This window comes from Polyodon spathula, chromosome 16, assembly GCF_017654505.1.
Source record: "Polyodon spathula isolate WHYD16114869_AA chromosome 16, ASM1765450v1, whole genome shotgun sequence".
NCBI lineage: Eukaryota > Metazoa > Chordata > Actinopteri > Acipenseriformes > Polyodontidae > Polyodon > Polyodon spathula.
In genome coordinates this window covers 19,955,503-19,968,915 of record NC_054549.1, presented here as the reverse complement: position 1 = coordinate 19,968,915, position 13,413 = coordinate 19,955,503, and the positions used below count along the sequence as shown (strand labels likewise).

At 39.3% G+C, this 13,413-nt stretch overlaps 1 protein-coding gene and 1 pseudogene across 2 annotated transcripts in view; one reads left to right on the top strand and one right to left on the bottom strand.

Annotated features, from left to right (window-relative positions):
- LOC121328963 overlaps positions 1 to 9,325 on the top strand; it is a 46,190-nt pseudogene extending 36,865 nt beyond the window's left edge.
- Positions 9,326 to 11,637: 2,312 nt separating this feature from the next.
- LOC121329219 (dnaJ homolog subfamily C member 16-like) overlaps positions 11,638 to 13,413 on the bottom strand; it is a 25,997-nt gene continuing 24,221 nt past the window's right edge. For both annotated transcript variants that reach the window (XM_041274696.1, XM_041274697.1), the window contains exon 15: positions 11,638 to 12,683. In XM_041274696.1, the coding sequence (XP_041130630.1) occupies positions 12,272 to 12,683 (412 nt within the window). In that variant the 3' untranslated portion in view covers positions 11,638 to 12,271. The remainder of the gene's footprint in view (positions 12,684 to 13,413) is intronic.

The window sequence follows — 13,413 nt, the reverse complement described above, 5'->3', positions numbered from 1 at the left end:
CCCTGCGGCGTCCCTATATTCTCAGGGTTGCAGGCACTTCATCTCATGCAGCACAACGCCCTGAGGAATCCCTATATTAGACGTATACGGACACCCTGTTGGGACTTATTGCACATAGACAGTTGTAGTCAGAAGTTTACATCCCCCATGTAAATTTATAATTTCTAGAAATTTGTCGAAAACAAAGAATTTTAGGGAAAATCTTTTGTAGCAAAGTTTTGCTTTTGTGGATGAGGAAAAAAGTTACAAGAAATAGATGTCTACAATTATTTATTTCAGCATTTTTAATTTTTTTTTGCAAAACTCCAAAAATGTGAACTCAAAAGTATTCATACCCTTGGATGCTATGATAGTATTGTCTACAATGTGCTAGAAATTTCAAAATTATAATATAGAATTGTAATTGTAAGAACCCTAATTCTAGAAAAGTTTGAAACTGTTGGTTGTAGGTGAATATACTTGGAGAGTATAAAAGGGTTAGGCATAGCATGATTGCTGTCATTGCCAATAAGTCAATATGGGAAAGAGTAAAGCGTTATCTGAAGACCTTAGGCACAAAATTATTTATTATCATAAAGCTGGAGAAGGATACAAGAAGATTTTCAAGCATTTGAGTATCCCAATTTCAACTATTGTTTCTGTTATCAAGAAGTGCAAGACTCATGGTACTGTCACAACGCTCCCTCAGTCTGGAAGAAAGAAGGTTCTTTCACCAAGAGCAAGTCTTCCCAGCGACAGCGATTGGAAGCGACAGCGAGTGGGAGAAGTACAGCGTGGAAAAGTACAGAGCAGTTTTGAAGCAGAAAGGAGAAATTGCATCTTGAATTGCTTTAATCAGAAAACAGAGGACATTGGGGAAACACAGCCGCGTGTGTTTTTCTGATAACAAACAAGCTGAAACTCGGAGCAGCTGATTCAAATTCAGCGCCGTTTTGAGACACGGGCGAGGGGAGGAGCCGACAGCACAGCAGAACAACGCAGTTAAACGAGGCAGTCTTCCCAGCGACAGCGAGTGGAAGCGACAGCGAGTGGGAGAAGTACAGCGTGGAAAAGTACAGAGCAGTTTCGAAGCAGTTTGAAAGCAGGTTGACGGCTGCAGAAGAAACTAAACTTCAAAAAAAAAAAAAACCTCAACATGGTCTTCAAGCCAGTAATCTGTGACACCTGCTTGATGTGGGAAATCCGAGAAAACCCAGCGGAGCTAAACCAAGTGTGCGTAAAGTGCCGCGCGATCCAGGATTTGCATAAACTAGTAAGCATGCTAGAAATGGAGCTGGAAGAAGTGAGACAGCAACAAGATCTTGAGGAACTGGCACACCCACAATTCATGGAAGTCTGCATCACCCCTAACAGACTGAAAGCCACCAGGGAGATAGAAGGTCAGAACAGCTGGGTTCAGGTAGGCAGAAGCAGGGAAAAAAAGAAACTTTGTCAAACACAACCACCAGAAATCAAAACAACCAACAGATTTGAGTCACTTCAGAATTTTGATGAGCAGAACCAACAACAAGAGAATGAAAGGAACAACATCCAGGACCCTATTGACAGTGGTGACCAGACAGCAAAAAGAAGGGAGGTCATGATTGTTGGGGACTCCATATTGAGAAACACAGCAAGTTCAGTTCGCAGTTTGGACCCCCTTACTACAACAGTGTGCTGCCTTCCGGGAGCCTCGGTCAAGCACATCACTGAGAACGTGGACAGGCTCCTAGAACGAACAGGAGACGACCCGGTAGTAGTCGTCCACATCGGTACAAACAACATTGGAAGAGACAGACCAAAATCCCTGCAAAACAAATTCAGAGAGCTAGGAAGGAAATTAAAAGAGAAAACCAAAACTGTGGTATTTTCTGGTATACTACCCGCACCTTGCAAAGGACCATATGGACAGCTGGAAATAATAAATCAAAACCAATGGTTGAAGACGTGGTGCACACGGGAAGGCTTCACCTATCTTGATCATTGGACCACATTCTACAACGAGGACTATCTGTATAGACGGGATGGACTGCATTTAAATAACAAGGGAACTAGTCTACTTGGAGAAAAGATCCTCGAGCAGGTTCGGAAGCATTTAAACTAGAAAGGAAGGGGGGAGAAATCAACAAAAAAACAGAAGGGAGACCGCATCAAAACAAGAACAACAACTCAGGTAAGACAACCATTAAATGTATTTATCTAAATGCTAGAAGTATCAGAAACAAAATTCTAGAACTTGAAGCTACTGCACTAACAGGTAACTATGATGTGATAGGTGTTACAGAAACGTGGTTATCTGAGAGTGATGGGGACGAATATAATATTTGTGGGTATACACTGTATAGGAAAGACAGGCAGGACAGAAGAGGAGGAGGGGTAGCGCTATACATAAGAAACAGTCTTGAAGCCCAGGTGTTAAACCTGGACAAAGAAAATAAAACCGAATCAATATGGGTCAGAATAACAGACAAAAATTCAAAAGGCATAATAATAGGAGCATGCTATAGACCGCCAGATTCAGACGGTGAGCAAAATAATCTGTTATACAATGACATTAGAAATGTGTGTAGCAAAGGAGAAGCCATACTAATGGGGGATTTCAACTTCCCCCAAATAAAATGGGAAAACCCGGTGGGTAGCGCGAAGGATGAAATAGAAATGGTGGAAATGACAAATGACTGCTTCCTAACACAATTTGTCAAGGCACCGACTAGAGGGGAGGCATGCCTTGATTTAGTCTTTTCAAATAACGAAGATAGAATAACTAAAACAGAGGTCAGAGAACCACTGGCAAACTCAGACCACAACATGGTCTCATTTGAAGTGTTTTTTAAATCCCCAAAAGTAAAGACTAAAGCTAAGGTTTACAATTTTAGAAAAGCAAACTATGAAGGTATGAAACAGAGACTAACAGAAGTAGATTGGAGTAAAATAGAGAAAACACCCACAGAAGAAGGATGGTTGTTCTTCAAAAATGTAGTACTAGAGGCGCAAAACAATTATATCCCTAAAGTAGACAAATCTAAATGTAAAACTAAATTGCCAAAATGGTTTAATAGATCAATTAAAAAAAATATTCAGCGAAAAAAGGCACTTTACAGAGCATTAAAAAAGGACCAAAAAGAAAGTACACAGAAAGAGTACACAGAACTGCAAATGCAAGTCAAAAAGGAAGTTAGAAAGGCCAAGAGAGAAATAGAAATGAACATTGCTAAGGGAGCTAAAACCAATTCCAAAATGTTTTTCCAATATTACAACAGCAAGAGAACATTCAAAGAGGAGATTAAATGTTTAAGAGATACAAATGGCAAAATCGTAGATGAAGAAAAAAAATAGCAAATATGTTAAATGATTACTTTTCACAAGTTTTTACAAAGGAAGATACTGACAACATGCCCCACATGTCATCCAGTTCCTATCCAGTTTTAAATAACTTTAGCATAACTGAGGCAGAAGTGTTAAAGGGACTAGGAGCTCTTAAAATAAACAAATCCCCTGGGCCGGATGAGATCCTCCCAGTAGTACTCAAAGAAATGAAAGAAGTAATTTACAAACCGCTAACCAAGATCATGCAGCAGTCTCTTGACACAGGGGTGGTACCGACAGACTGGAAAATTGCAAACGTAATACCGATCCACAAAAAGGGAAACAAAACTGAACCAGGTAACTACAGACCAGTAAGCCTGACTTCTATTATATGCAAACTTATGGAAACTATAATAAGAGCCAAAATGGAAAATTACCTATATGGTAACAGGGTACTGGGAGACAGTCAACATGGTTTTAGGAAAGGGAGATCGTGCCTAACTAACTTGCTTGATTTTTTTGAGGATGCAACATCGATAATGGATAATTGCAAAGCATATGACATGGTTTATTTAGATTTCCAGAAAGCTTTTGACAAAGTCCCGCACAAAAGATTAATTCTCAAACTGAACGCAGTTGGGATTCAAGGAAACACATGTGCATGGATTAGGGAGTTGAAAACAGAAAGTACTGATTAGAGGAAAAACCTCAGAATGGAGTTTGGTAACCAGCGGTGTACCACAGGGATCAGTATTAGGTCCTCTGCTATTCCTAATCTACATTAATGATTTAGATTCTGGTATAGTAAGCAAACTTGTTAAATTTGCAGACGACACAAAAGTAGGAGGAGTGGCAAACACTGTTGCAGCAGCAAAGGTCATTCAAAATGATCTAGACAAGATTCAGAACTGGGCAGACACATGGCAAATGACATTTAATAGAGAAAAGTGTAAGGTACTGCACGCAGGAAATAAAAATGTACATTATAAATATCATATGGGAGATATTGAAATTGGAGAAGGAATCTATGAAAAAGACCTAGGAGTTTTTGTTGACTCAGAAATGTCTTCATCTAGACAATGTGGGGAAGCTATAAAAAAAGGCTAACAAGATGCTCGGATACATTGTGAAAAGTGTTGAATTTAAATCAAGGGAAGTAATGTTAAAACTGTACAATGCACTTGTAAGACCTCATCTTGAATATTGTGTGCAGTTCTGGTCACCTCGCTATAAAAAAGATATTGCTGCTCTAGAAAGAGTGCAAAGAAGAGCGACCAGAATTATTCCGGGCTTAAAAGGCATGTCATATGCAGACAGGCTAAAAGAATTGAATCTGTTCAGTCTTGAACAAAGAAGACTACGTGGCGACCTAATTCAAGCATTCAAAATTCTAAAAGGTATTGACAGTGTCGACGCAAGGGACTTTTTCAGCCTGAAAAAAGAAACAAGGACCAGGGGTCACAAATGGAGTTTAGAAAAAGGGGCATTCAGAACAGAAAATAGGAGACACTTTTTTACACAGAGAATTGTGAGGGTCTGGAATCAACTCCCCAGTAATGTTGTTGAAGCTGACACCCTGGGATCCTTCAAGAAGCTGCTTGATGAGATTTTGGGATCAATAAGCTACTAACAACCAAACGAGCATGATGGGCCGAATGGCCTCCTCTCGTTTGTAAACTTTCTTATGTTCTTATGTTCTTAAGTAGAAGAATTGTGAGGAAGGTTAATAATAATCCGAGATTGACTGCCAAAGATATTCAAAGTGAATTGGCTGCAAATAGGACTGGGGTTTCCATTTCAACTATAGGTCCAGTATTTCATGGTGAAGGTCTCAATGGTCACAGGCCAATGAAAAAGCCACCACAAGGACAATCGCTTAAAGTTTGCAAAACAGCATTTGAATGATGGATATGAGTTCTGGTCAAAGGTTTTGTGGAGTGATGAAACAAAAATCGAGCTATTAGGTCATGCTGATAATCGCTATGTTTAGAGAAAATCTGGTGAGGCATACAAAGAAAAGAACACCATACATACTGTCAAGCATGGAGCTGATAATGACACAGAAAGTTTAGTTCCATTACATGGTAAAATGGATTCCATAGCATACCAAAAGGAACTGGAACAACACAGTGCTCGGTTCCCTGTTCAATGAGTTCTAAACCTGTTCAATAAAGTTCAAGCTTGGCCCTTGAATTCTTATCTCGCTTCCCTCATTTCTGAGATTGCTACTATATATATATATATATATATACTGATGCACAATGAAAGCACAACAGTCTAAAGTTCTACATCAATAGCTCATTGAGCACATAGATAATGTTATTTACATTTGAAAGTAATAGTTTTTTTCTTTGGGATAGCACAATACTGAGCTCAAGCCATGTGATTTCATAAAAACACCAGGTGCTCAGTGTTTGGTATTTGAATTGAGTTCAAATTGGCAAAATACGTTGATTAAGAATTTGTTTAAATAACCATTCGAAAAGACTTGATTTTAATTAATGAAAGAACAGTGAAAGATACGACCATGCCCTGTTTGAGTAATGAAGATCGTCTGATTGCTATCGCATGATAGAATGCGGCCTGTCTGTGAGAGAAGTTGTCCGGAAAATTAGATGTTCTGCTTCAACAATCAGCAGACTAGTCCAGAGAAACCAGGAAACCAACTCTGTGAGGGACAGGCCACGTCCTGGAAGGCAAAGGGTCACCACACCGGCCCAGGACTGTCACATCTGACTGATCCATCTGTGTAATCATTTTCAGAATGCAGTGGCTACAGCACGAGAAGTTCCAGAAATAAGAAGAAATAACCCCCGCATCAGCAGAATGACTGCAGCTCACCGTCTGCATGAAAATGATTTGCATGCTTGGACACCTTTCAGGGGTAACATATTGACAGCTGAGAGATGAAATCACCATCTTCTGTGGACCAGAGAACATCTGAGGTGGCAGCAGAGAGAGAGTGGTGGAGTGTTTTATTCACAGATGAATGCCGTTTTGCCCTTGACAGACCTGATGGAAGACATGAATGGAGACGTGGTGAGTGTTATGCTGACTGTTGCGTTGTTCAAGCCAACCGTTGGGGTGGTGGAAATATGATGATGTGGAGAGGAATCTCCGTTAACACAAGAACGCATTTGGTGCCGACTGACGAAGTCCTTGAGGCAACAATTTTTTCGTTCCTGAAAGCCAATCCGGAAGTGTCAGCAGCACAATGCAAGACCACACAATACTAGGATTACAATTGCACGACTTCAATGTTGAGGCCTTGTCCTGGCCAGTCCTTTCTCTTGACCCGAGTCCAATAGAGGGACCAAATCACCAGTGCCATCCACAGGAGAAAACCGTGACCAGCCAACCTTCACCAGCTGGCTGCAGCTGCACAGGAGGAGTGGCGGAACATCCCACAGCAGTCTATCCCAAGTCTGATCAGGTCTATGAGTCAACGTTGCCAGAATTGTATTAATGCTCAGGGAGTAAGGTACCCGTTACTAACCTTTATAATGTTCACAATTTTGACAAAGTATCACGTTTCATAGTGAAAACTTATCATAATTCTTTAATCTGTATTTTTTGTTTCACAATTGTAAAAGACACTTTTGAAACTATATTTTAAAATATTTGATAAATCCATTAGTAATCGACTACAACATAAATCAACTTATCACGTGTGAATAGTGACACACACAAATATTTTTATATATATATACACACCACATGGATGGTAACATATACATATATATATATATATATATATATATATATATATATATATATATATATATAAATATGTCAAAGTTTGAGTACCAGTCAAAGGTTTGAGTACACCTGATTGAAACCAGGTTGTTCATGATTATCTATGCTTTTAAATGTATAAACTTGTCTATAAACACTTATTATTTCATTATATGATATTTGTACTTATAAAAGTTGATAATCATAAGTGAATTGCATTCAAAACTTTAATTTTTAAATGAAAATGTAAATCTTGTCAATTTCAATGAAATGTTCACTCAAAGCAAGGGGATTTCAGCCTGAAGCCCAAGTCAGTTAAAAGTGTATAACATGGTGTTAGAACACTGGTCAGAGTATAAGTGTCTTTGTTAGATGTTCTCTGAGTTAACTAGCATGTTACCTAATTAACCTTGAAGGGACCGAAAAGGATATCAAAACAACAAACACCCCCCGCAGTTTGCAGCTTGTAACTGATCAGTGCGCAGCTAGTGAAAAGAGAAAGAAAGGACAGAATGTTCCAGCACACAAATAGGTTGGGCCAGATGTCCGGGGCATAGGGATGTTAAATAAGAATGTGCAATGCTTACTTAATCATAAAAAACAGTATTAGCTAGTTTCTGAAATGAGCATAACAAACGCGGGGGGGGGGGGGGTTGGAAATTGACCCCAAATCTACTGATTGATTGAATGAAGGGTATAAAGAGATAATTTAGGAGGCAGGTACTAATGAATTGTTTGCTGCATGCTAATGCCTGATAGGAGTAGGGGATTTTATGTAAAAACTATATAACCCATGTACATGCTTTATCCGGGTAGAACATACCAGTTACTGATGAAGGGACAGTTGTTCTCCAGAGCGCTCTGTTGTTTGATGACCACTGCAATAAACCTTTGATGCAACGATCGGTGTGCTTGATTGTCTCTGATTATCTTTTGAGCTTCATTAAGCGACCCTACAACCTTTTGTCACCAATTATTGTTAACAGGCTAGCTATAAATATAGGTAGCAGAGGCACAGGTTGGTCATTCCTGAATGTAAGGGAGCAGAAAATGACAAAATACGCTCAGTTAAGCAAAGAAAAAAGACTGTAATTACTTTAAGAAATGAAGGTCAATCTTTAAGACAAATCGTAAGACCTTTGCAAGTGTCTGTAACTGCTGTGGCCAAGACCATCAAACGATTTGAAGAAACTGGCACTCATGAGGACCTAACAAGGTCAGGCAGGCCAAGGGTGACATCAGAATCAGAGAACAAGTTCATTCGAGTCACAAGTCTGCGAAACCGGCGATGAACTGCCCCTGAAATACAAGCTCAGCTAAATGCTACCAGAAGTATAGATGTTTCAACATCAGCTGTTCAGAGGAGATTGCATGAAGCTGGCCTAACTGGAAGAATTGCTGCAAAGAAACCATTGTTAAGAGTGCAGAGTAAGAGGAAGACTTGTCTGGGCCAAAAAACACAGAAACTGGACGTTTGAGGGGTGGATGTCGGTCGTATGGACTGATGAGTCAAAATTTGAAATATTTGGGTCCAACCACCAAGTATTTGTAAGACGCAGAGAGGGTGAGCACATGAGTTCTGCATGTGTGGTTCCCACTGTCAAGCATGGAGGAGGCAGTGTCATGGTCTGGTGTTGCTTTGCTGGTGACAGAGTTGGTGATCTTTAGCAAGTCCATGACAAGCTCAACCAGCATGACTATCATAGCATACTTCAGAGGCGTGCCATTCCATCAGGATTACGGCTAGTTGGGCAGTCATTCATTCTTCAGCAAGATAATGATCCGAAACACACCTCAAAGTTGTGCAAGAACTATCTGGCGAAGAAGGAAAACTCAATCTAATGACCTGGCCTGCCTAGTCTCCAGACCTCAATCCCATAGAACTTGTATGGGACAAACTGGACAGAAGAGTCAAAGCAAAGCTACCCACAAGTGCCCTACATCTTTGGGAATTGCTGCAGAAGAGCTGGGAAGACATGTTGGGTGATTTCCTGCTGAAACTTGTTAACCGAATGCCTGGTGTTTGTGAGGCTGTTATTAAGGCATGTACATACACACACACACACACACTTTAAAGTCATTTTCCAGTCTCCCTCATTTACAAGAGAAACACTCCAGTTTAGACAGTTTTGTTTTTTTAAGATGATTGATATGTATTTCTAAGTTTTTTTGTGGTTTTTTGTGTTTAAAAATGATTAATATGTATTTCTTCTTTCTTTGGTTTTGTTTCGGTAACACAGCCTTGACTGCTGCCAACCTGCTATTTGAAATGATGCGCGTTCTTCCAAAAATAAAATACTTCTGATCTTTCAAGCCATCTTCGGATTCTGTTGTACACACTTCTCTTTAGAATTCTAACATGTCATAAGCAACCCTTCTTAAACATGTCAATGTCTGTATTTTATTGATCACATGTCTGCGTATCTCCTGTTTTAGCTACTGGAAATAACAAGGTGACTTTATAGCAAGAAACTTTTACTGTACGTAAATTTAAGAAACACAGTATAAAAATGTGTTAAATATTCTCAAAAAATGAATTTAAAGTTCTTGATTATACATCACCTGCTATCTTTTTCTTAATAAATACCATGCAAAACCTTGTTACTTTGTTGAAAGGTATACAGGATGTGGGCTGACTGATAAAGCCTCCTAGTTTGTGGAGTGCCCGAGCTCCAGAGTGGATCTTCTTCTAACCCTGCCTCCCATCTTCACCAATCCCTCCTCGTCCTGACCCGAGAGAGGTCTGAGCTCCCCAGAGTAGCTCCTCTTTAACCCTGCCTCCCATCTTCACCAATCACTCCTCGTCCTGACCCGAGGTCTGAGCTCCCCAGAGTAGCTCTTCTTCTAACCCTTCCTCCCATCTTCACCAATCCCTCCTCATCCTGACCCCTGAGAAGAAAAGACTTGTAGCCTGTGAGCAAACTCAACTGTGGTCCTAAAGATTGTTCGTTCAAACCTTAACTCTTAAGAGGAAGTAGCTTAAATTTATTTTTCTGTCCACATACCTTTCTATGATGTCTGCAATAATTCTGAGTGGTTCTTAAGACCAGTCAGTATTTGCCTGTGTCTGGAAACTGCGCTCCAGTTCTAGTTACATTCATTACATACGCCTGACAGGCAATTTGAACTGAAGAGCAGCTCCTGAACTCCTAGTCAGAGCACTAGCCTACAGTCCCAGGCTCTATAAACAAACAAATCAAGAGAGAAAAGTTTACTTTTAAAACGCTACTTTATTTTAGTTCTGGAACATTGATGCAACATATATAAACCACAACATGACCTTTGTATTGCATAAGATAATAGAAAAAAAAAAAAAAAAAAAAAGCTAAAACTAAGATTACTTTAATTAGTTATCACACACTAATCCAACGGTGCAAAACATACAAATATCTTCCAAAACTCAATTTATATTATCCCATCAAGAGGCCTTTACACATAAAACAAGCGTAACTTCTAAATAATAATAGATCTGTATATGAACTTTTACATCTCCGCCCATGTACTAAAGTTTCCCTTTTTATTTTAAAAAGCATCACACCCCCAGACTCCTGGTATACAATCTATAGTACTATTTGTTGGATACTTCTCATACACTAGGGAACCTCACAGTGGTGCATTGTCTATGAAGCTGCTGTTTCTCATTACAGCACAATAAATCAGGCATCTAAAAGGTGATCAAATAGCTAACATGCAATAGTTGAGCATTTAGAAGAATCTGAAGCGATGGTGAATTAGGCAATCCAGTGCATGCCAAATCAAAATGCAAAGCAGTTTATCAAGGAAACATTCAAAAGAATTAGCACTGGCAAAATTATTCCTGTAAATCTTAGCTCATAAAATGACTGTTTTATTAAACATGTATTTGATTTTTTATATTGTTTCATAGCAGTTGCTATTTTCGGTGCTTTTGTAAAACCTGCTTTCTTTCTCAGTAACTGTTTTTCCAGACTTGTGTGTTCACCAAGATTTACATTTTTACAAGAGCAGTGTGCATTTTTTTGATCAGTAAAATTTACAAGAAAAACGAAATTTAAAAATCTAAATACACATGTATCACAATGTTTGAGTTGTTTGCATTGGAAATCGCCTGCTCTGTCCTTCAAATACGAAGGCGCTGTGAGCTCTTAACTCTCCATTAACACATTCCCACAACATACCATGAAACTTAATTCCAGACCGCTGCAAAAAAAAAAAGTAGCTGCCTATTTAAGGCATTTAAAAAAATGAATAACTAAAAAGTGTGTTGCATTAACAAGGAATGTGTCAATATAGGGTTATACAGTAGGTACCATTGGTGGGATTCAACTGAATTATTGAAATGAAAAAAAAAACACCTTTGTTGCAGCTTTTCATTAACCGTCATGCCTAACATGATTCTTATAAGCTTTACAATACTCCAGTTCCTGATGGAGATTTGTATTTTAAACCAGCTTTAAGCTAAATTTCTTTAAAATATAATCTTGTCTGGACTTTGAGTTTGGAAATAATTTTACATTTCTGGTTAAAACAATTTCTGTGACTGTGAACCATTTTATTTAAACTTAACCCAGAGGGTTGGTCAACTAGCAAGAAGTAAAACCCACAGCCATTTTGTGGTTGGTAAATTAAAACATTATGTCTGAATGGAGCATGATCGCCCACTCCCTTTATTCACAAACATCAATGGAGTACGACTAGAACAACACGCTCGCTCCCTGGTGCTATTCACTTTGACTCTGTGAAGCCACTTCTCCTGCACTTGTGTTACAAAAAGGGATCCCCCCTAAATTGCACACAGGAAGCCGTGGGTTCCTATTACTATGAATGCATACAAATGAAGACTAGAAGCCACATGCTCACACAGGCTTCAGCTGAGTTCAAGTGAAAAATTCAGGAAAACAAATAAAACAAACAACAAATCAATAATGGAGACTATTGTTACTCCACTGAAGAGGTTAGCAATTCATTTAAAACCCTGCTACTTATTCTCTATATTCAACACTTACAACAAAACTGGCTTGGATATTCTTTGTGAATATCGCCACCCTACTCAAGGAGGGTTGCAACAGTGAACTTGCTAGAGAAACCATGAGAACACAATGACCCCTGGTGCAGCTCCCCAACACACAAAGACAATGCAATTCCAGCTATTTACAAGTACACATTTTAGCTAAACAATAAAATGGAGTGGAGTGGAGTCAGAAATGCAGTGCTTTCTCCTAGTCAGGTAAGCAGAACAGGTATTATTGAGCTAATGGAAATTACTGCTATGTTATTTGGATGTAGTGATTTTGTCCAGTCCCGGCCAGGATGGGATGTAGTATCTGGGTAATGTTCCCTCCAGTAGCCTCTCCATCCACAAGCCCAGCCTGTCTAGTTTATGGTGGATCTGCAGACTGGACGAAGCCGTTTTCTTGCGAGTCGCTGCTTCGTCTCTGGAGGATGAAGAGGTCCTGGTGCTGCTGTCCTTGTGGAGGTCCTCCCCAGTGTACACGGGTTTGAATAAGCACAGGTACTTCTTGTGTCCATTCAAAGCCAACACGTATCCCGTGTAGTCCACTTTGTGCTGGCTGTCGTCCTCGTCGCTGTCGATTTGCACAGCGTCCTGAGCGAACTCCAGAAGGGACTCCATCCACTCGCTGTGTTTGTCCAGGTTCAGAAAGGAGAAGTGCAAGGTGAGGCTCCTGGGAACAGAGGAGAGAAATCATGAAACACAAGCAACCAGCTGAAATATAATTTGTACTGTTTTTTTACCTTGATGTTTGTAATTAGGGTGTAACGATACACTAATGTCATGACACGATACAGATCAGCGTGTGCAGGTCGCGAGTCAATACGGATCAGTGTGTGCAGGTCGTGATTCGATACGGATCACACCAGCACCATCAAGAGTGCATTAGCCAGAAAGTGACAATATTAAGCGACAGATTACTGGACAGTGCTGGCTTTTACTGCTCAAAACATAAATAACACTGTGTAACAATTTTTTTTTTTTTTTTGTTCCTGGGTAGTAAGTGTTATTTCCTAATTGCTTATGCCTCAAAAGTATAGAAAATGGCTATTATTCCCCACAAACTTTGCTTTTGTGACCAGGACAGTGATATTTCAAAATATCACTATTTCCAATGGGAAAACGGGCAAATGTGTGTCTTTTCGTTCACATAAAGTCAGAAAAAAACAACATATGAATCCAAATTAACATGTATTTATACTACAGTAATACAAAAATGACTACAAAAGATTTAGAAGTGAGTAGTTTTTTGAAATTTACGACGGTAAATTTGCATAAGTAATTAGGAAGTAACACTTACTACCCAGGAACAAAAATTGTGTTGCACAGTGTAATAAAATAAAGAAATCTGAGTAACTGCAATAAGAATCAATGACAGAAAACATCACAAAAAGGTCACTGAA